Source organism: Ictalurus punctatus, chromosome 1, assembly GCF_001660625.3.
Source record: "Ictalurus punctatus breed USDA103 chromosome 1, Coco_2.0, whole genome shotgun sequence".
Classification (NCBI taxonomy): Eukaryota; Metazoa; Chordata; class Actinopteri; order Siluriformes; family Ictaluridae; genus Ictalurus; species Ictalurus punctatus.
In genome coordinates, this window is record NC_030416.2 from 21,288,208 (window position 1) to 21,311,417 (window position 23,210).

Genomic DNA, 23,210 nt, shown 5'->3' on the forward strand with positions numbered 1-23,210 from the left:
AGCTATTGCTAACTCTGCCTCTTGCTTTAAACATAACCTTTTTGAATTTGCACTTATGAGAACATATTGTTAATGTTGTGTCTTTGTGTTAGATAAATAAAGGAGACACTCTGAGGTAAAGTTAACTCATGTATTAACCAGCAAGAGCAAACAACATATCAATGCACATGGCTAATTACCAATCAGAAGTCAATGCTGAGAGGAGTGATTCCACTTAAAGAAATAGGTCCACTCTATACACTACAGTTAACTGTTTAAAAGTTTTGCTGGTTTACACTTGACAAAACAAAACTGCAATAAAATCTATCTAACAGACCTGAGCTATTTCAATATTATTAGTTTTATTATTAAATTATTTATTTAATATATTTCAATCCTTCACTGTGGTCCACTTTTGTCCATTAACTACTGAGCTGATTCTGATGTGGAATCAGTAATCATAGTGATCAAATGACAGTCCAATATAATTGGTAAACAGGCCTTAATCCCCTTGTGTTTTGTTTCATTCTAACAGTTCTAACAGTCATCTCCTAGTCATATAGAGAAATTGCCAGAATAAAAATCATTGTTCTGTAAGGGATAACACCCACCATTGTTACAATAGCATTCTTACCCCTCATATTGTCCTTCTATCTAGCAAGGTATTGTGGACAGTAACAGTGGTATAGTTTTCTCTTTGTTGCACACTGCCCTGTCCCCTAACCAACAGCCCTCTCAATTCCTCCCTCCCACATAGCCGTCTCTTAGTAAAAAAGGGTATAAAAGAGGGAGATATATAATTTATATTGCCTTCTGCTAACCTCCCTGCTAGTGCTACTGACCTGTGGTAAGAAGGAAATCAATAGTCAATTCCATTTTGCAGCCTGCCTGTGACAGCTACTAGATAGGAGTGCATTGGATGCTTGTAAGGAGCAGGACTGTGAGTCCAAGTCATCTTGCTCCACTGCCCTTAAGACAGATGTAAAGTGCAAAATGCCATTGTCCTATTGCCTAATATAGCTTTTGCTTGCAGATCCAGCACTTTATGTGTTTTCAGGTAGCTGTATTGGTAATTTCTCTAAGTGAAACTGGACCTAAGGGTGTGTTTTATCCTGGATGGGGTTAAATTTAAGGAGTAAAGCTCTATAAACAGGGTTTCAGCTTTAAGTATATTGACCCTCAACAAATGGTGATTCAAGATTGACGAAGTTGGTTTATTGGGTCTCAAAAGTCTGTCTATTGAAAATACTCTTGAGGGAGCAATCACAAACAAAATGCAGCATGGTCTTATGGTTGCACAGTCATACACAGTAAATTTGTATGAAGTAAATTCATCCGAAAGCTTACAAACAGTTTAGTTTGATTGGGTTGACACCTCTCAATCAAGACAAGAACAAAATGTTTGTATTTATACAAGGCTGAATATGCATCAGTTGCTGGAATAACTGCAGGCTCCAAGCTTATAAAGCATGTAATGTCCTCTATGGTATATTCCATTCATTATTGCTGATTAGCACTGAGATGAAGGAAAATATGTCAGCTTTACCCTAATCAGATAATGCACTTGTATTAGCATGCAGTCTCATTTCTTTTCCCTGTCAACAGTGGAATTTAGTCCTTTTTTTTTTTTTTTTTTTTTTTTTACAGCTTTCCAATTAGCTGTTGTGTTTCAGAATGTCAGAAGGAAAATAAAGTGGATAAACTGCTGAATCGGGGATACAAATTTAGACACCTAGCCATGGAGTCATTGCATAAATTAATGAGCTAATAAGCCTAATTTAACAAGTGGTATGTGTTACCCTGGAGGATCTAGGCACATTTTACACTCAGAGTATGATTCATTTACACACACCCAAGATTTGTTTTCCTACACCCATGTCTCCTTTACCACAGTCAGATCCTCATGCTTGCAACATTTCCTGTTTTTGTTGCATAGCTTTGCCAATTTCTTTTTTCAAAAGGAATATTTTCAAAACACAGATGGCAGGGAATGAAGCCTGAAAACCTTCTGAGACTATGTAGGTAAAGCACAAGTGAACTGGTGTTGCTGAAAATGAAAATGATGAACAGTGGATTTACTGATCACTAGTGGTGTACCAGGAGGAATGCTGCATATAATAGGTAAATATGTGTTTTTTTATGATAACAAAATCAACTGACTACACAAATGCAAAATAAGAGGACATTATATAGAATCAAAAAGCACCCTTTAAAAGAACAGATAAAAAGCTTAGTATAAAACAATTACACAAACATACAGTATCTTTAACTCAAACAAAGGCTACAAAACAAAAAAATAAATAATTATGAGAAAATGTTCAAAGAGGACAGCATGGTGATGCATAATTGCTAAAAAAAAAAAATACTACTCCAAGGTCTCCAATTTGATTCTGAACTCTTGAGGGTTTCCTCAGGTTTTTCCAGCTTCCTATCCACTGCCAAACAGGGTTATTATATTTTTAAAAATATTGCTAGTTTTTATTTTGTTTTCATTTGTAGTTTGTTCCCTTTCAAAGAGAACTTCGACGTTGCGTTTAGCATAACACTATGGGAGTGCCTCTTACGCGCAACCGGCATCTGAAGGTTGTGTAAAATCCTGCCTAATTATAGGCCTGCCTTGATCAGGTGACGCGGCAATTAAGCGCGTTGCGTGATATAACTATGGCACCTGTGAACCGTGCCATCAACCTTTATTATCTTCAGCGAAAGATTGCATGTCAGTTGTTTGTGTAAAGAAACAAAAAGACGGTTCATTTCGTCGCTATCTTTTCTCAAAATCTCAGAACTTTTCCATCCCTTTAAAAAAAAAAAGGAGAGAAGAAAAAACAGGAATGAGCAAGAGAGAAAAATATGAGTGAGAGAATTCAGGAAGTGTGTTATGGCTTGCTTCCGTTTCATCACGGGGAATAGTGCACACTTTCCGGGTGAAGTGTTTAGGAGTGTAGCATGCGATGGCAGCCTCGAGAGGCTGTGCATGGTAATGCCTACTTTAAGCAGCTCGGCTCGCGACTCACGCTCTTCTCGTAAGCCGAAGCAATTCGGGTTTCAGGGGCGATCTGGGCCGGACGCTCCCGAGGCAGCTAGCCATCTCAGGTTCTGGGGATCTCTTATGGATCCGGAAGAGGAGGCGGAGACGAGCGCTGCTCTATCTCTTGCTCTGTCTTCCGGGTTCGGCTCTCCACTGGATTTTGGAGCTCGCGTCGCGACTCCTCCTTCCACTATGGAAAGCCAAATGGGAAAAAACACAAAAAAATAATAGTAATAATTGCTGTCTGACTCCGAGGAGCCAGAAGGATGTGCTGAAAACTGAGAGGAGCATATAAAGAGCTGCTTGAAGTGATTACTAAGGCTTGAAGTGATTACACTGCAGAAACTCCCTTTTCTTCCAGAAGTGCATGACAAAATATCAGGCTTCTGGGAGAAAACCATGCATAAGCCATATTTATAACCCCACGATGTTGGATTATTCGGTCATTGTGGGGAATGAACGGCATGGCTATTTAGCTATGCTGAAGGTGGAGGAGGCGCTTGCGAACTACCTCTCTCCATCGACGGCAGGTAATTAGGGCGGCCAGCTTTACCATCCAAGCCACCATGTAAGGCCATCGTGGCATTGGTGGGCAAGGCCTATGGGGTAGTAGTCTTGCTTGTGGGTCACTGCAGACAATGACAGGTTTGCAGGCCTACCAAGCAGACCTGCTGAGTGAGCTCGACATATGGCAGCATTCAGCCAGTTCCTTCCCTGTTGTCTCGAAATCACCCGGGCATCCACGAGTGGAGCCCGGTCCAGCACTAGTGCGAGGGAGACCCAGAAGGCAAGTATGGCAGCCCGCCAACCCCCGCAGACAGCCAGGGGAACCGGGCAGCAACAGTCTGGCCTGCTATTAGGCCTGATCTGAGAATGCTCATAAAGGCCAAGCCAGCAGTGTGGAAACTACTGCCAGATGGACCCTACCGGGTCCAGTTCATAGCTCGACACCCCCCCGGCTCAGAGGTGTGCTCAACACTGTAGTCAGCACAGACCAGAGCCCGACGTTAGCGCAGGAAGTAAGATCCCTCTTTGACAAAGGGGCCATAGAACATGTACCCATTCCCTGAGGGAGGGAGGTTTTTACAGCCGTTATTTCCTGGTCCGCAAAAAATAGCCGTATGCAGGCAATTTTAGATCTGCGGCATCTGAACTGTACTCTTCGAAAATACAGGTTCAAGATGCTGACACCCAACTTATCGTTCCACAGATTCAGTTTGAGGACTGGTTTGTTATGATAGATCTAAAGGTGCATATTTCCACATAGAAATATCGCTAGCTTTATCCCCTCGCACCTTCACAAAGTGCATGGATGTCACTCTGGCTCCATTGTGACTCCAGGGCAATCATGTACTAAACTACCTGGACGACTGGTTAATTCTAGCACGATCCAGGGAACTAGCGGTCAACATCGAGATGTTGTTTTCGCCCACATGAGGAGCTTGGGGCTCAGGTTGAACCTCAGAAAAGTATGCTTTCCTCAGTGCACTGGACAACTTTTCTAGGGGTTATAAAGATTCTACTAGGATGAGGGCATTTCTATCCCCAGAATGCATAGGGTCAATCCTATCAACACTGAGCAAGATAAAGCTGGATCTTGGTGCGGCCCTCATCTGGAGCGGCATATAAATTGCCTAGAAATGTGGGCCATATATCTATCACTGAAATTCGTTCTTCCTCAATTGAGAGGTCATCATGTGTTTACAGACAACACACCTGTAGTCTCATATATTGACCACCAGCGAGGATTATGTCCGTGCCCCCTGTTCAGGCAGGCGCAACTAATTCTTCTCTGGGCTGAAGGAAAGTTTGTCAGTGAGTGCGATGTACATTGTGGGAATATTTGGCCAGCTCGAATATGGTTCTCAGAGATAATATCTCTGCTAGATGGCACTCCTTGGAAGATTCCCATCCACAGGGATCCGCTGTAGAACCAGTGAACTGCGCAATAGCTACAGTCCTGGAGTTCTTACAAGAACATTTCTCAGCGGGGTGGGCTCCTTCTACAATCAGGGTGTACGTGGCCACCATTTCAGCCAGCCACGCCCCTGTTGATTGAGCCTCTGTGGGGCAGCACCCTCTAACTTCGAGGTTTATGCATGTGTCAGGCAGCTGAGGCCCTTCTGCAGGCCACATATACTTTCCTGGAACCTTTCTGTGGTCCTGGAAGGTCTGTCAGGTGCCCCATTTGAGCCCTTAGAGTGGATCTAGTGTCTCAAGCCGGGGGGCTGATTTATCACCCTCGGCCAGAACTATGGAAACTGTGGGTCTGGCCCTTGAGGGGCACCAGCTCATAGATTCTGGTCTCACAACTGAGGTTGTAGAGACCAAGTTAAATGCTAGAGCACCATCCACAAGGAAATTGTATGCGCTCAAGTGGCAGCTTTTTGTCTTGTGGTGTGAGGAACGTCAGCTAGACCCAGTGAACTGCGCAATAGCTACAGTCCTGGAGTTCTTACAAGAACGTTTCTCAGCAGGATTGGCTCCTTCTACAATCAGGGTTTACGTGGCTGCCGTATCAGCCAACCATGCCCCTGTTGATGGAGCCTCTGTGGGGCAACATCGTCTAACTTCGAGGTTCATGCGTGGCGTCAGGTGGCTGAGGCCGATCTGCAGGCTGTGCATACCTTCCTGGGACCTTTCTGTGGTCCTGGAAGGTCTGTCAGGGGCCCCATTGGAGCACTTAGAGTCAGCCTCTGAGAAGCTTCTGACACTAAATGTAGCTCTTCTGCTGGCTCTGACATCTCTCAAGCGAGTAGGAGATCTACAAGCTCTATCTATGTCTGCCCTTTCCTGCCTTGACTTTGCCCCTGGATTAGCCAAATCCTTCCTGTATCCTATGCCGGATTATATTCCTAAAGTGCCTACATCGGCTGCCCACCGTGTGGTGTTGCAGGCTTTCTGCCCTCCTCCATTCCCCACACCAGAATAAGAGAGAATGCACCTGCTGTGTCCAGTAAGGGCTCTCTGTACTTATGTCCACCTCTCCGGCCAGTGGCGTGAGTTAGAGCAGCTGCTGGTCTGCTTTGGCGGCAACAGTAGTGGCGATGCTGTGTCAAAGCAGTGCATCTCTAATTGGATAGTGGAAGCAATTTCTATTGCTTATGAGGCGTGCAGTCTCGCTACGCCTTTGGGCATAAGGGCTCATTCCACTAGGGCGGTCGCCTCCGCAAAGGCTTTGTCCAAAGGGGTATGCTTACAGGATGTGTGTGCAGCTGCAGGGTGGTCTATGACACACATTCATTCGTTATTACAGCCTGGATATTCATTCCACCCCGGGCTCAAGTGTCTTGCAGTAACCCTCGGGGTAGGGTCTTTTTGAACAGGCCGTACCCTCAATATGATGGAGTGGGTATTCTCGTTCGCACAGTGTTATGCTAAACGCAATGTTGACGTTCCCTTTGAAAGGGAACTTCGAGGGAACTACCCCTGGGAACTAACCCTGTTACCTGAGAAGGGAACAAGATGTTGCGTAGCTTTGTCATACCAGGGCAGGCCTATGAATTGCGTCTTTGCTTCAGATAATAGAGGCTGATGGCGCGGTTCACAGGTGCCATATTTATGTCACGCAACATGCTTAATTGCCACGTCACCTGATAATGGCAGGCCTATAATTAGGCATGATTTTACACAAGCTTCAGATGCCGGTCGCACTCGAGAGGCGCTCCCATAGTGTTATGCTAAACGCAACGTCTCGTTCCCTTCTCAGTTTACATGCGTAACCCAGACGTTTTTCATTTCCAGTTTCGTTTCAGTTAGTCATAATGGTGCATAAATAGTTTAGAATTCTTTTTTTATCTTTCAAAAATCATTTCTTTTAAGTTGTATTTACTTTTAGTATTGTGTTAGTGTTTTATTGTTTTAATGTCATGGTAATGGAACTAAAAAAAAATCCCAGATTGGGCTGTTATTTCCTACCTATTAACACTGGGGAGGGGGAGGTCAGCTTTGTTATATCTGCAGTGTCATTACATAATTTCCTTCTGCTTATGTATCTTTCTATCTGCCTACCCATCCATCCATCCATCTATCCATCTATCTATCATCCACAATCATTTATGATCTTAAAGGTTGCACCAAAGAAAGTTGCCAAGCATCATTGGACATATGATTGGAATCATATGCTGTGTGCAGATGAGACCAAATTAGAATTTTTTTTTAGAGTTTGTAACAAACGGGAACTACATGCAATGAAATATCCCTATACCGAATGGAAAATATGGTGGTGTATCACTGATGCTTTGGAGATTAATGGTGCAGGCGCTCCTATGCAGATTGATGGAATTATGAATTCCAGTGAATAGAAGCACACTTTACCTTAAAACCTGGGGGGGGGGGGGGTGTTTACATTTCCAAGGACCCTATAAAAGTGTCTCCAGCCTTGAAGAAATTACAGGAAGAGACTCATCACTGTCATTCTTTTCAGAAGAGGCTTCACCAACATGGTTAACTTAGTGGAAAGCTCTGATAAAGCAGTGTTTTACATTTTAAAAAAAAATGCACTAGTAAGGAAACATTTTATATTTAAAAATGTATATAATGTATAATATTATACTAAATATTATACTAAAATATTATACTAATAATATGTTAATTATATTTTGTATAATAAAATACTAACTATAATACATCAATGTTTTTTCAATCTTCAGCTGTCCAGTTTTGGTAAGCCTGCGCCCACTGTAGCCTCGGATTCCTGTTCTTGGCTGAAAAGAGTGGAACCTGGTGTGGTCTTCTGCTGTTGTAGCCAATCTGCCTCAAGGTTCGTCATGTTGTACATTCTGAAATGATTTTCTGCTTACCATGGTTGTAAAGAGTGGTTTTGTAGACGACTTCCTGTCAGCTTGAACCAGTCTGGCCATATTCCTCTGACCTTTCTCATCAACACAGCATTACTATCTGCAGAACTTCTGCTCACTGAATTTTTAATTTTTATTTATTTATTTGTTTTTACATAATTTTGCATAACCTTTAGAGACTGCTGTGTGTGAAAATCCAAGGAGATCAGAGATTGAAATACTCAAACCAGCCTGTTTGCACAACAGAGATTGCATTTTCCCCATTCATTGCATTTGATGAACATGAACTGAAGCTCTTGTACCTGTAACTGCATGATTTTATGCATTGTGCTGCTGCCACTTGCTTGGATACTTTTATAAATGCATGAATTTGCAAGTGTTCAGGTGTAATAAAGTGGCTGGGGAGTGTATGTACTGTACTATACTATACTTGCTATATATTTAAGCTCAAGAAGTCACGTATGTGCTATTTATTTTATATACTCATGATGGGTGCCAATACTTCTTACTTCTTGAGCTGACATTACAGTATTTGTGATTGGTGGATGATATGCTAACTAAATATTGTCACACGTTTAAAATGTTGAGGCACTCACTAAATGAAGCAAATTTTCTTTGTATAAAAGATTCCATGCTAGCCTTCCCTGGATAAAGGAGATAAGAAAATTCCCACTTTCATATTTGATAACATACAAGACAAGCACTGATCTCTTGAGACCATTAAACATATATATATATATATATATATATATATATATATATATATATATATATATATATATATATATATATATATATATATATATATATATAACCAAAGCAAAGTGTGATGTTTTATATACTTGCTATATATGTTTGGTCCTCTGTGTTGTTCAGTTTACTCTACAATGAATTTCAAGAATTTCTCTGTGATGAACGGCAAATAAAAAGATAGCCACACAGTGCTATGCAACAAAATAACTAATGGCAACATAATCATTAAATCTAAAACCCAGCGCTAACATTAGGTGGACCAAACAAATAACAGACTCCAAAATGGTCACAATGTCTGTGATAAATGTGGAATAGAATTTTTTTTTTTTTTTTTTTTTTTTATAAAGACACTCTATGTCTCTCCTTTTCAGCCTGTTATTATGAAATGTTTTTAATCTCTGCAATGCCATTTAAACTCAGTCTGAGGCTTGGTTCTCCTTTTTTCCTGAAATCATGTGATCTCACTTGATAAATGTGTAACCATTGAGCTACACTAGCCTGATACAAACGGAGGTTACAAAGTGCAATCAAATTAGTCTGATATCATCTGTATGCTCTTAGAGACTATAAAAGCTCCGATGCCTTGCCGCTTTATGTGGTGAGTGTTATTTTGTGATTACATTTCTTTCTGTGTCTTTATATGAAACCAGTTTTCTGAAAGAAAAAAAACTTTCAGTTATTTCAGGTCTTTCAGCTTAATTCAAATTAGGTATTATAATGTATGTCACATAGTTCTATCCATTAATTTTAAAAAAATCAACACATCAGAAATGGCATTTTACAATGCATTATGATCATAGCAGAGTACTTTCTACTGTGTACCACTTCCTGTTTACTTTAATATGTGTCTCTGTCTCAATATTTTCAAGCCAAAATTTGATGATTGGATTTTAAAACCTCTTTTTTATTACATAATATCTATATTGTTCATGAGAACTACATAATTCTAATATTCATTGGTACTGTTGTATCAAAATGTTTTTAAACATATATTTCTAGACATATACAAGCTAGACAGTACATTTTCAATATAAGATTGTAAGACCTATTTCAGTAAAAATATATATGTTTATAAAACAGATTCAGCAATTTATTTATTAAGGAGGATGTGAAAGAGATTTAGTTTTTGAGGTACAGTTCTTCTTTTTCTTCATCTTCTTCTTCTTCAGTTATTGCACAATGACATAGATTGCAAAATAGTTTAAGTCTGTTCTTCACTGTCAAAATGGCAAAGTAAAGAAAAGAAAAGAAGCCTGACAACGGCATAGTGTTTCCTGTAAGATTATATCTTAATCTAGTACACAGTGTCCTAAGACATTTGGACCAGAAAGAAGAGTAACAGATAACAGATTACTTCCACTGTATTTGAGAATGGAACAAAAAAAAAGAGAGAATACTTAAAAACATACTACTAAAAATCACTAGCCAGTTACAAAACAACTTCTATTTGCTGACTGTATTACTTGTTATTTCCATGAACACATTTTATGGAAATAAACAAAGCAATTTGTGGCAACAGAGATGCTAAAATACTACATCTATATGTAAGTCATTTGTTATGTTTTGCCATTCACATTATTAATAAATGCATGGAGACAAATTGAGGGAGGAAAAAACATAAGCAACACTAAGGTTTTGTGATGGAAAATGAGAAATTGGCAGTCTCATTTGTGTTCACAAGCACATTAAATCATTGTGCTGGAGCAAGATGCCAGGCAGTCATAAAAAAATAAATAAATAAATTACTACAAATATAATAACTGCTTTCTCCTTGGACGGCTGAAAAGCACATTTAGGAGCCAGAGGCAATTAGCCCTTGCAATTGGTGAATTCTCTGTAAGGCAAGTGCTGAGAAGTAAAGGCCTTTATGGGAGCCAGTGATAAGAAAAGAATTGAGTATAACTTCAATAGTCACATCTTTCTAATATTCACACATGCATACAAACACAACCAGGGGAGGAAGTGTTCTCTGTTTACCACAGGGGTTATGTGAATTGGAGTGCCCCAGTTGTACCTTGCTGGGGGTTAAAAAATAAATAAAAAGGAATTTACTATTTTAACTAGCTTTATCATGTGTGGTTGACTTATTTATCATTTTCAATACTCCACCTAATGGAGTCGAGCACATCTGCTATTCCACTTTATTTTATGATAAAATAAAATATATCACACAGATTAATGGGTTGTGTGGCTAAAGGACTGATAGTAGAGGGAGAAAAAACAGCAGTATGTGAGAAATGGTCGGTGCATGTTGCACAACAAGCTGACATTTCCTGCTCCAGTTGGCCCCTGTGAATTAGGATAGAGCTAACGGTACACCGCAAAACAGCCAATATAGAAGAAGAAACACAGAAGAGAAAAAAGAGGAATGTTCAGCTAGTTAGACTAATTTTGTGTGGTCTCTCTCTCTCTCTCTCTTTTTTTTTTAGAAAGATCTAACAGAAATGGTAGCAAAGTAATCCTACTTACATGTTTTCTTCCTGTTGTGAGAAACCCAGTAGATGGTGTGTACGTGCATTATTTTATTCATGTTGCTTTGTCAGGTTTTTAATTAGTAGTCAGATAATAACTTCTGTATTTCAGTAGCTGTGTTCCATTAAATACGGTGTTTCCATTAAATAAAGGAAAAATAATAATAATTTTTGCTGGGGTTGAAGTAGCAACTTTTCTTTTTTAATGTGATAATGCATCACATTTCAGACAGGTGGGTCAGTTTTATGGAGGATTTAAATCTTAGAAGTGAAGCAATGAAGGTAATGTATAGAATATAGTAAATGACAGAGCAATTCATTTTTGCTGTCTTACAGATCCATCATGGCTCTGCACAGGACTACATTACATGCTGTGCTTTGGACAATTCTGTATTCATTCACAGAAAGTAAGAGAACAGTTGTTTTTTTTGTTTGTTTGTTTGTTTGTTTGTTTGTTTGTTTCATACATTTGAGGCTAGTGGTCCATGGGCTTTTTTTGAAAAACATTATCTTTCTCAAAGACTAGGAGCATTTAATTCTGTAATCTGTGCCTTCAAATCATTAAAGTCACTCACTGATTTGGAATATTTTTTTAAAGAATTTGTAGGTCATTATTGAAATATCTCTGTTTTTGTAGGGGGAAATTAAATTGTGTATTTTGTCTCTATTATGCTCCCTGTGTGATAACTATAATGATTCATATATTTGTCAATAATCCAGCTGGTAAAATGTAAGATATGTTTACAAGTAATACTGTGACAGGTTTCACCATGTATTTTGAAATAGCCTAGTTGTTGAGAAGACATTGCAATGCTGTGTTTCACAAGACTTGTGGTGGGAACAGTAACGCTATTGTTATAGCGCAATATCTACTTTCATATCTGTGTATGCATTTAGTATGGATGTAATTGTTAATACGTTGTATCTATTCAGGGAGTTTCAAAGTTTGATATGTGTCTTTCTTATATATTATTCCCTAAAGACGTCAGAGCATCACCATGTGCTGAAGTAAACAGTTCATCAACGGTGGTTCCATTTGGCTCAGCAGTCACAGCTTCCTGTTACATCAAAGAAGAGTGTTCGCTCACAAAAACCCAGGATTTTCTCATTAAGTGGAGGAAGAATGCTCATTTTATGCCCAGTAGTAAAGGCAGTCAGAAGAATGTATATGAAATCCTCATATCCAACTTCACTGACATGCAAGCTGTGCTGGAATGTTTTATCTGCTTACATGATATATGCAACGTGGTAGGCGCTGTGGAGATTAGAGCAGTGTGTAAGTGTGTTTACTGTGTTTAGTCTGTGCCTAATTATATATTATATACTTATAGCCAGGAGAGATGGTACAATGGTAACATTTTTATTTGAGCTGAATCTCTCAGTGATGATTTAAATTACATACTTCACACTTCCCACATAACATCATGCATATATTTGCTGGCATATGTGCCAGTTTACTAATATCATCAGCATGGATGATTGTACAATTTCACTGAAACCAAAAGGAGGCCAGTATTACAACTGTAACATTGCGTGGGTCAATTAACACCACTTAGAAAGCACTGTAAAAAATCAATAAACCACCATACATTCACTACTCCATGTGATATAGCTTTGAGAATGGCTTGAAAAATATAACAAAATTACAAGAGATCACTGAATGTCCATTATGCACAAGCGGACAAGCCCACACAGAACAATCACACATTTAAAGATATATTGTAATTGACTGACAATGCAGGGCTCATAAAGACAATGTATGTTAGTATGTGCATCTTTTCACTGCAGTCTGAGACATCCCTGAAGCAAGATACTATACACTTATAACGTATTGCAACGTATTCTCACCTTTTTCCATTCATTAACTGTGAAAACTATGCTAACATTTTGTGTAGAGATCATTTTACACAACCGCACAGATTTCAGTTTTTGAACATGTAAGGGAAAACTAATATTAGACAGACACATAGAAGTATGCATATGACGCATATGCATAAAAAGAAGCTGCTGTTGCATGTGTACTTTTAGAGAAAACAAGCATGTTACAGTTATGTCGTGTTACAATTGTGCCAGCTGTCCCCTACATACTCATGAGTTAAACATAGAAATTGAGAACATAATTTTGATACAATCTTAATTTATGTTGTGCATTTCACAAATATCAATATTACATATTACTGTAAAATACATATTACTGTTCTGCTATCCATGTAACTTAATAAGAAACTGGTAAGGGAAATTGTAACAGAGAAGCTTCAGATTCTTCTTATTATGCACTGTTGTGTTGCATGGTGTAATTTGATGAAGCTGTCTCTCATTTCTGTTTATAATCCCATTTATTTTTAAAGATCCTCCACCCGTCCCACAGAACTTGAATTGTCTATTAAATCTTAATGAACCTGCTACTCTGGTATGTACTTGGGACCCTGGTAAAAAAGCTTCAGACATTCCAACAAACTACACCCTGTACACAGAAATCATGCATCTGTAAGAAGTACCCAATTCTTATTCCTAATCCTGCCATTGATCATAATCTAAATTATCTTGAGATGTTTAAACAGTAGCACTGATGGATGACCCTTGTTTGTTTGATTTAGAGATACAACAAGTCCATTACAAAGGTTCGCCTATGCTCCACCACCTGAGGAGAATTTCTACAGGGTTCCACGTGGCGGCTTCACTTTGTTTCGTGAAGTGCAAGTTTACGTGGTAGCAATGAATGTCTTTGGCCAGGCCACATCTAACCTCCTGGTGCTGGATCCTATGAAAACAGGTTAGAAATGGACTTCTATACACTACCCAAAAGAACAGAAAAAGGGCATAGGACACTTTTAAAAATGTTCCAGTTGGACTTCTATGTGCAATAAATCAGAACAGGTTTAGCCTAGCATTAAATGTTTGATGTGGTTTCATTGGTTGTAAACATATTCAAGTATGTCATGTGCTTCCTTTATAGCTAAGCTGGATGCTCCAGTGATTCAAGGGGTTGGAACACAAACATTTGGATGCCTTGAGTACAAATGGAGTCTCTCAAATACTCAGAAGTGGATAAGAAAGACCTTACATATAGAGATCAAATTAAAACCTGTGAACACCAACATTTCTAACAAAGAGCAGGTTATGTATCTTTGCAACCCCCCCCCCCCCCCCCCCCCCCCCCCCCCCCCCCCCCCCCCCGGACTAATACCCTTCAGTACCATAAAAAAAAAATAATAATAAAAATCAGAAAACGGTTGCTACGTAGTACTCTAGAAACCCATATAAAAAAGCTGGGAAATATAATTAAGTGAAAAACTTAAAGTCTCTTAAGCTTTTAATCAGAAAAATATTTTCTGCATTTTTGGCTGATGTGTTTATTTAATTATTTCCAACAGTTTATTCGAAAACCTGAAAACAAAGTTAAGGTGTGTGGTCTGCTTCATGGCATGAGCTATGAATCACAGATCAGGGTAAGATATCAGAGCAGCAGCCCATGGAGTGAGTGGAGCAATGCTACAGTGGCTACTACACCCATGAAAGGTACTTACAATTTAATTGTATCTCTATTATAGCTTTTTTCACATACTGTAAATTAATTATCCAGCTACCCGACAGTAGCATGTGCAGCACAATGTATAAAATCATGCAGAAAGCAGTCAAGAGCTGCAGTTAACGATCACATCAAACATCAGAATGGGGGAAAAAGTGTGATTTCTTTTACTTTAACTGTGTCATGGTTGTTGGTGCTAGATTTCAGAAACTGCTGATCTCCTGGGATTTTCACACACAGCAGTATCTAGAGTTTATACGTGATGGTGCAAAAAACAAAAAAACTTAATGTGAGTGAAGGGTCTACTGACTGAAACACCTTACTGATGAGAGCGAACAGAGGAGAATGACTAGACTGGTCTGAACTGAAAGGAAATCTGTAGCATTTCGAATAAACACTCCTTACATTTTTGGTCAACAGAAAAGCATCAGGTTCTACTCCTGTCAGCCAAGAACAAGAACCTGAGGCTAATTCATGGGCATAGACTTACATAAACTGGACAGGTGTAGACTGGAATAAGTGGGGGGGGGGGGGGGGGGGGGGGGGGGAAGCTTCTTAAAAAATCTTTAAAATCTTTTTTTTTTACACTGTCTATGAAATTAACATATCTCTGTTCTTGGCTAAGAGGAGTGGAGCCTGATGTGGTCTTCTGATGTTGTAGCCCATCCTCCTCAAGCTTTGGTGTTTAGTGCATGCTGAGATGCTTTTTGTGGTCACTACAGTTGTAAAGAAAGTTTCTGAAATACTCAAACCAGCCCATCTGGCACCAAAATCATGCCACAGTTAAAATCACAGAGATCCGCCCCATTCTGATGTTTGATTTTAACTAAAGCTTTTGACCTGTACCTGCATGATTTAATGCATTGTGCTGCTCCTACATGACTGGATAACTGCTTAAATGAGCAGGTGTACAGGTGTTCCTATTAAAGTGGACAGTGAGTGTGGATGTCATGAAATTTTAGTTTGAATCCAGACCAGGAAGTTATAATTATAAATAATTTTAATTTTTCTCAAATATTTATAAATAAAACTATATATATTTATTTAAAAAAAATTATAAAGTATATATTTTTAATAAAATAAGACCTGAATTTCAAAGAGGTGAATTTGAATCTGAGATATTCAAGCATTTAAGATTTGTAGTGAAAATATTCAATAGAAGCAAATGATATGTTTTTTTTAAAAGCATGAGTTCAGATCCAGGTTCTGTTTTAACTCCACAGATGAAAGCTAGTCATACTGTCTATCCAGAAATTGCCCATGACTTACATATTCACAAACCTCCCTCTTTGGGCTTATCATATTCACACATATCTTTCTAACTGTAAATTATTTAGAGTGCAGTATATGAGGCGATGAGAACGGCACATGCTACAGTGGCTCTAAAAGCTTTACTTAATCACCAGTGCAACTAAAAGCCTTGATGTGCTGAATCGAGTGGTCTCTTTTCAGCTCCCACTGGCCGGCTAGACACATGGCTGAAGCTGCAGAGGCCAGAAACTAGGAATCAGACAGCACAGCTGTTCTGGAAGGTGAGAACTCCACAAATACAACACCTCACAATCTGTGAGAGATTGGCTAATAGAGACGAGATCTCTCTGTACTCATCGATTTTTAGCATCATTTTACAGTGATATTGTCTCCTGTATCAGTGGTGTGATTGTGGTATTACTAAATTGTATAAACAATCTTGTATAGTTGAACTATTTAATGTAATTACTCTTTGGCAATTCTCTGTCTGATATTCATGTCATAATTTGCTCTCTCAGCCATCTTTGCAGTTCCGTGCCAACAGCATGAATGTGTCTTACACTGTATCACTAATGGGAGAATTCACAAAGAAGAAAGAAATTGTGTGTGTCACAGATCAGCAACACTGTACATTCCAGATCCATGCAAAGGTCAGGAAGGTCTTCCTGACAGCCAAGAATGAAGCAGGGAAATCTAACCCTACTGATGTGCCACTGTACAGACGAAGAGGTAGCAATAGCATTAAGACACAGAGCTCATTGTGATGAAGGCCATTTTGTATAACCAAGCATTTCAAGTGTATCAATTATAAATACTTGTTGATTTTGTATGATTTTCAGGAATGGATCCTGTCCTATTTCTGGAAATACTTCCACAATCTGAAGAGTCTTTGTTGGCCAAATGGATAAGCCCAGAGACCTCAGTCATTAGTGCATATGTGCTGGAGTGGAGAGCACTATGTGGGACGAATCCAAATCATGTTTCTTTTGAAATTCTGGACCAAAATCAGACCAGCTTTGTAGCATCGAGTACAGTGAAAATTCAAAGCATGATTTTGGTGTTTTCTCTAAATATCAATGAATGTTTGCTTACTATGAATGTTAAAATGAACTGTATCTGTGTATCCATTTTAGGTCTTGAGCCTTACATGCCTTATGAAATTTCAGTATACCCGAAATATGGGGGTGGAATTGGTCGGCCCTACAGCACTGTAGCATACACAAAGCAAAAAGGTTCATTTTCACCTGAAAATTGTGAATTTTAGGGCAGAAAAATTATGAGAGTAATATAGCACCTTTATAATGATACAAGACTTCCCTCTAGTGGTCTTTCCATGTGTTTGTGCCAAACACAAATCTGTTTGATACTACTACTACTACTACTACTACTTCTACTACTCTATATACTACTAATAATAATAAGAGGAAGAAGAGGAAGAATAAGAATAAGAATAAGAATAAGAATGAGCTGCTCTAATAGTGGTTTTTCTTCATGATCGCAGCCCCCTCCATATCTCCAAAATTAGAGATTGGAAAGATCACACCTTCTTTTCTTGAACTTTCCTGGGATGAAATCCCATTGCAGAAGAGGAATGGAATTATTACTGGCTATAGGATTTTCTACAGGGATGAGAAAAACAATACAAGAGGTAGGCTGTATACAATTGCTATTCAATTGCTTTTTGTTTAATAAGAAATGCTTCTTCCACTAATTCTCATTTGTCCTTCTCATGTAGTTATAGAGACTGAGAGCACAAACAGACACGTGGTGCTTAAAGATCTCAATCCTTTCACCATCTATGAACTCTTCATAATGACTAGCACAGATGGTGGCAGTGTGAATGGGTCCACCGTCACAGTGAAAACTGCATCTATTGGTATCAATTATAGAATATTTTGTGGAAGATTATTAATAATAAGACAAGGCTTTTCATAAATCCATGTTTTGCCTTTGTTTTGTTTTCAGATGCCTTTGAGATAGTTCTCATTGTGATTCCAGCATGTGTTGGATTGACACTTTTCTTCTTTGGTGTGTTTACCTGTTTTATCAAACAAAAGTGGTGAGTCTCCACAAAAAGCATATTGCTTATTATATTGTTATATAATTGGGAGAACAACATCAGAGTTCTCCAATGTTTGTTTTTTAAAGGATGAAGAAGTATGTGTGGCCAGTGATTCCAGACCCTGCCAACAGCAATATTAAAAAGTGGACAACCGCTGATTCTCTAGAAGTATGCCCAGTTTGTTTTTGCATGTGACACAGCATGAAGAAGCAATTATTTTATTACTCTTTTATTATTCTATTGATTCATTGATTCAAATCATATACTTCAAATAATTTTCTGTGACAGCATATGAATGTCATTGCATGTGTCCTTATGATGTAGTATGTCGAGATTGTGTGCCCCGAAGTGTTTAATCCTCATATATATCACAGCAATTTGTTTGAATGGAAGGAGTCTCTGGTGTCAGCTCTTTGTAGCAATTAGGAAGGTTTCTGCCACAGGGTAGTCCTTAGAACACGGGACAGGAACTAATTTGTCTTGTCCACATTCCATAACATGAAATGTAACTATAAGTAATTTAAAAGTGTCTTTGGTCATTATTTGTCATTTGTTAATGAATGTAAAATTATATTACTTGGCAAATTGGTATGGTATAAGAGGAATAATCCACCTTCTGGGATCAGGAAATGGATCACACGTCCCCATGTTGATTATCTTACTATAAGATCTTGCGTTTTATTCCTTACTTATCGTACAGTTTAAGTACATCAATTTTATTCAGTATATCTGTATTTCATATGAAATTTTTTCTCCATAGTGCATGCCTCCCTTTAAAGAGGTCAAGGACCCTGTGCTGGTGTATCTCTCCCACATTAGTCTTCTGTGTCCACCTGAGAAAGAGTTGTCGAAAGGAGATGAGAACATCAAGAGCGACAATTGGCCATATAATGGCAAAAGTGTTGATGCAGGCTACGATGATTCATCCCATGATTCTGAAACCTTTGAAACAGAGCAGCAGAGCGAATCTGTGCCTTATGCTACAGTTGTCTTTGCTGGGCCATATCAACGCCAGCCTGTCTCTCCACCAGTCTACCTGCGCTCAGAGTCCACACAACCCCTACTGGGAGAAGAGGAACCTTCTAGTCCTCGTCCATATGAGAAAATGTCCACCCAAGTCAATGTTCCTGATATAGACCACTTTTCAACATTTCACAACAATTTAAGTACCGGAGAAGAAAAAGCTTCACTTTGGGTGGATTTCCCTATGCTCAGGTCTTTGGAAATTAACAGTAAGTCTTAAATTCAATGTGTGCATTCATATACAGCCATAAACTGGTGCAGTTATGAAACAATGGTTACATTTTACCTCGGTTTGGTGCTACATTGGAATATAATGACTTTATTTTGTAATTGTTTTTTGTAATAGAGACATGCAGAGTCATTTATTGCAACATTCTGTGACCCTGTGACCCTACTCCTTAGCAACTAATAATATGAGGCAACCAGTAGGATGTAAAAGGAAAAGTATTAACTTGCACCACCATATAATTCACATGGTAATATCTGTTAGGAATATATACATGAGTTAAGTGCTAAGATTTGGTTAGGAAGTTAGATTGCAGCAAAAGACTATCTCTGTCACTGTTAGAGCATTGTCACTTTTGTACATGATGTATGTGATTGGCCAATCATTCAATCTGTCCATGCACTGACCTATAAAATGTGATCTAATGATTTAATAATCTAAATTAACTTTGAGTGAAGCATAAATTAGAGTGCCCACTGTGACATGCTGAGAAATGGAAGCATAATTTAAACCAGGCATTTCATGATTTAGAGGTTATACTTGATTGGGTTTGTGGTTACTCTGTGCGTCCATTTTCCTGTGCAGCCATGTTTGGTCACACTTTCTATTTTAAAGGTCTACTAAAATATCAAATTCAGTCAATCTTGACAGTAACTGATACCAAATGGATAGTGAGGTAGTATGGTAACATGTTCAGGAGACAATGTGATGGGATGTAAAATAATACATTTTTAATAATATTATAAATACTTGACCTTGAAAAATCATAAATTGACAATGAAATAAAAATTTGCAGAATGCATTATAGTGGCTGATAAATGTGATCTTATCTGTTATAACTGTAAGTAATCGCACTTTTCAGTCCATACAAGATTTCACTAAGTTTTTTGTGATTGTTGCAGCCAGAAATGCTTGATTTTGCTGCAGCATTTTTTATTTTTATTTTATTTTATTTTTTTTTGCAACTTGCAGATTTTTTTTTGCTTTTTCTGCGGAAAACTACTTGAACTAGCAAAAGTGCAATTGCACGAAAGGTCTCATTTACCAACAAACATCACTTTGAAAGATGTTGTTGGTAAAGAGACCTTTTAGCTGTACTGATGTTGTATGCTCACATGAATCGAAGAGGGCTTTGGCTGAATGCAAGTTGTGATGAAGTCACATGACATGTCTTGGCTCAAATCTGAAGAGCCCAGAGACCTGGTAAATTTGAGGTACTTTTGCAAAATTGCAAGCTAGTCAGAATATTTCAGGGCTTGCTTAATTTTGCATTAATTTCTGCAATCAGAAAATCCTGGATGGACTGACTTTTTTCAGCTGCTATCGCTGTGAAGTAGTTAATGGCTCTGAAAATATTTATGTGCTTGGTCAGTTGAGACAGGATAAAAATTGAGCAGTTAGGGGTTGATGGCCTTGCTCAAGGACCCAACAGTTTGGATGAACCAGGATTTGAACTCATAACTCAAACAGTATTCCAGAGTCATGTCTGACAAACAACTGCAGACCACAATATCAAGTTACATAGGTTTGAAAATATAGTCTATCTGACTGATTGTTATCAGTATCTCAGTGAAAATATTTTTTTCTGAATGTATTAAGTAACATTTGGTGCTCATCAAGGCTCTGTACTAGGGCCTCTACTGATTTCAGTCTACATTTGGGAGATACCATCTGTAATTATGGAATAAATATCCATTGTAGTGCTAACGATTCCTTTATTTTTACTGGATTTTTTTTTCCATAATATTCATTTTCTTATTATATTATTATTTTAATTAATTCTTAATACTTATTTTTTAGTATTCTAATAACCTCCTGATTTCTAAAAACTTCCTGTACCTTCCCTAAAAACTTACAGTTTACCCTAATATTCAAGTGTGACATAAGTCTTCTTGTTTGTTAATTTGCTCGGGATGCAGATCTGTTTTTTTACTTTTAGAATAAAAAATGGTGTGTGTGTGTTGGGGGGGGGGGGGGGGGTGTCAGCATTTGAGATTCGGATACTGTAAGTCAGGGATGTGCAAAGTCCAAATGGGGCCTGCAGACAGATATTAACTGTTCCGTGGCTTTTCTATTAGAATGTATGACGCAATGCATTTATTTTCAACTGATGGTGGCAGCAGACACAGCACATAGTAATTATTTAATCTCAACTCAATATCCTATGGTGTGTGTGTGTGTGTGTGTGTGTGCGTGCGTGTGCGTGTGCGTGCGCGTGCGTGTGCGTGTGTGTGTGTGTGTGTGTGTACGGCCCTCTCGTATTTTGATGAGGTCTCATTTGGCCCCCTTTGAAAATATTTGGACACCCCTGCTGTAAGTACTGTAGAGCTTTATTGGAATTTTGTTTTATGATTAATTTCATTTGACTCTAAGTTTTATCAGGCTTTGCATCAATCTGAATTTATCATTTCATTTTTGTACTTTTTATTTTCTTTTTCATTGTACTCAGATTGTTTGTCTGCTGATTTACTAATTCATATTATGTAAAACTTATAAAACTTATCTTGTGGTACTTATATAACACAAAGGCTAGATAAATACAATTTAGTTGAGTTCAGATTAAACTTAAACTTGTTCTGGACATGGAAGAGAGTTTAAAATAACCTATGAATTATTTTGAGCAGTTATCAATAGTTCTCCTACTCAATAAATTTTCAAATAAACCACGTGTTGTCTATTTTTCAAGTATATCTGTCTCTTGACCAGCCTACCCTCACTCATACAACCCCTACAGGTGTACCAGTTCTTGTCCACTTCTGGACATAAGGATCTAATAAAAGACTCTATTTTGGGTAGATTTCCCTATGCTCAGATGTTTAGAAATTAAGGACATTCACAGTAAAATCAAAGTCTGCATTTCCTACAACTGTCATAAAGAGTTACGGTTATGAAATACAAATAGTTTTTTATTTTTGCCCATTTCAGGTCTATGTAGGAAACTTTTATAATAAGAAAACACCAAAATAATATTTATGCAACATACATACTTCTTTAGTATAGCTCATGGATTCATTTGAGAAGTTATCAATATTTCTCATACCCATTGAGTTGAAAAATAAGTTGCTTGTTTTTGTAGTCAATCAGTATAATGGTAAACAGAACACTAACATGGGAATGAGTGTAGAATTAAAACAGATATGCAACGAACAATCAATTCAGGTAAGAAAGATAACAAATTGCCATAAAGGCAAAAAAATGCTTTTATCTCAGTGGTTCTGTTCAGGCTGAATAAATGTAATTTTCTGCTCTTGATGCAGGAGTCTAGTAGCAATTTTGAACCTGGGGAGCACGCTGAAAAGCTAGGGGGGTTCTGGGGCATGGTCCCCCCCAAAAAAACAACACATTTAATAAAGCACTTAAATTTTCATTTCTACTGACTTTTCATTGGTTATATATTTGTAGAACACACAGACAGATGTAAAGGGTGACCAATAGCATTGATTTATGAAAAAATAAATAAAAATGGAGATATGAGTTCTGATGTATGTCACTGAATGAAGCTCAGTATATTCATTAGTATTACTCCAAACAGAGAATTGTTCATTTAAAACACTAGCAGCTATAATCATTAAGAACAGCTGCTAGTTAATATAGCTAGCCACAGTACATGTTGAGGCATGGGTGCTATCCTGTGAGGATGGTTGTTTCTGTTGGTGAGTTGAAGCTATGAGTATGAGTCGGAGGCTGTTTAGCTATAGAAAAAAAAATGCCATTGTCCAGTTTTCTTGCTGGATGACAGGGAGACCTACTATGACAGTTCTTGATGTAGCAGCACTGCCCTACCATGGAGACATTTTCAAGAATCACGACAGAAAATGAAAACACACGGTCTCTATCTTATAACTCACCAACAGTGGGAGCGATCCTCACACAACGGCACTCCCGTCCCAAACATCCAACACGGTGTGTGATGTGAACTAGCTGGCTAACTGGTGGCTATCCATTCAACTTACAAGCTTGTCCTCCTCAGTCTTTTCTACTTCTATGATCTGCTGTTCATCCTCCTCTGTCCAGTTCCTCTTAAAATATAGTAGGATGCTCATCTCCATGTGAACATTTTGACTACCGTTACCATTAAACTGTTTATGG

The 23,210-nt window shown here is 38.3% G+C and overlaps 1 protein-coding gene across 4 annotated transcripts; it reads left to right on the forward strand.

Moving 5' to 3' along the window:
* Positions 1-1,951: 1,951 nt before the first annotated feature.
* csf3r (colony stimulating factor 3 receptor (granulocyte)) lies at positions 1,952-21,787 on the forward strand. 4 transcript variants are annotated; one of them, XM_053682582.1, is made up of 16 exons: positions 1,952-2,100; positions 7,660-7,769; positions 11,367-11,437; positions 12,013-12,306; positions 13,379-13,517; positions 13,628-13,803; positions 13,987-14,147; positions 14,405-14,549; positions 16,012-16,091; positions 16,329-16,539; positions 16,650-17,042; positions 17,312-17,458; positions 17,546-17,686; positions 17,776-17,869; positions 17,959-18,040; positions 18,633-21,787. In XM_053682582.1, the coding sequence occupies exons 3-16, from the start codon at positions 11,374-11,376 to the stop codon at positions 19,113-19,115; spliced, it is 2,610 nt and encodes an 869-aa protein (XP_053538557.1). In that variant the 5' UTR covers positions 1,952-2,100; positions 7,660-7,769; positions 11,367-11,373; the 3' UTR covers positions 19,116-21,787. The 4 variants fall into 4 exon arrangements, with proteins under 4 accessions (XP_053538557.1, XP_017331009.1, XP_017331004.1 ...); XM_017475520.3 differs by lacking the exons at positions 1,952-2,100; positions 7,660-7,769 and adding exons at positions 9,007-9,157; positions 10,989-11,063; XM_017475526.3 differs by lacking the exons at positions 1,952-2,100; positions 7,660-7,769 and adding an exon at positions 9,008-9,157 and having other exon boundaries at positions 16,650-16,838; positions 16,944-17,042.
* Positions 21,788-23,210: the final 1,423 nt, after the last annotated feature.

Excerpts from the sequence above, each read along its gene's own strand:
- csf3r (XM_053682582.1), top strand. The coding sequence starts at position 11,374 with ATGGCTCTGCACAGGACTACATTACATGCTGTGCTTTGGACAATTCTG. Across the intron at positions 13,518-13,627 it reads TACACAGAAATCATGCATCT|AGATACAACAAGTCCATTAC; the intron begins GTAAGAAGTACC and ends TGTTTGATTTAG. Across the intron at positions 17,459-17,545 it reads TGAGAAAAACAATACAAGAG|TTATAGAGACTGAGAGCACA; the intron begins GTAGGCTGTATA and ends CTTCTCATGTAG.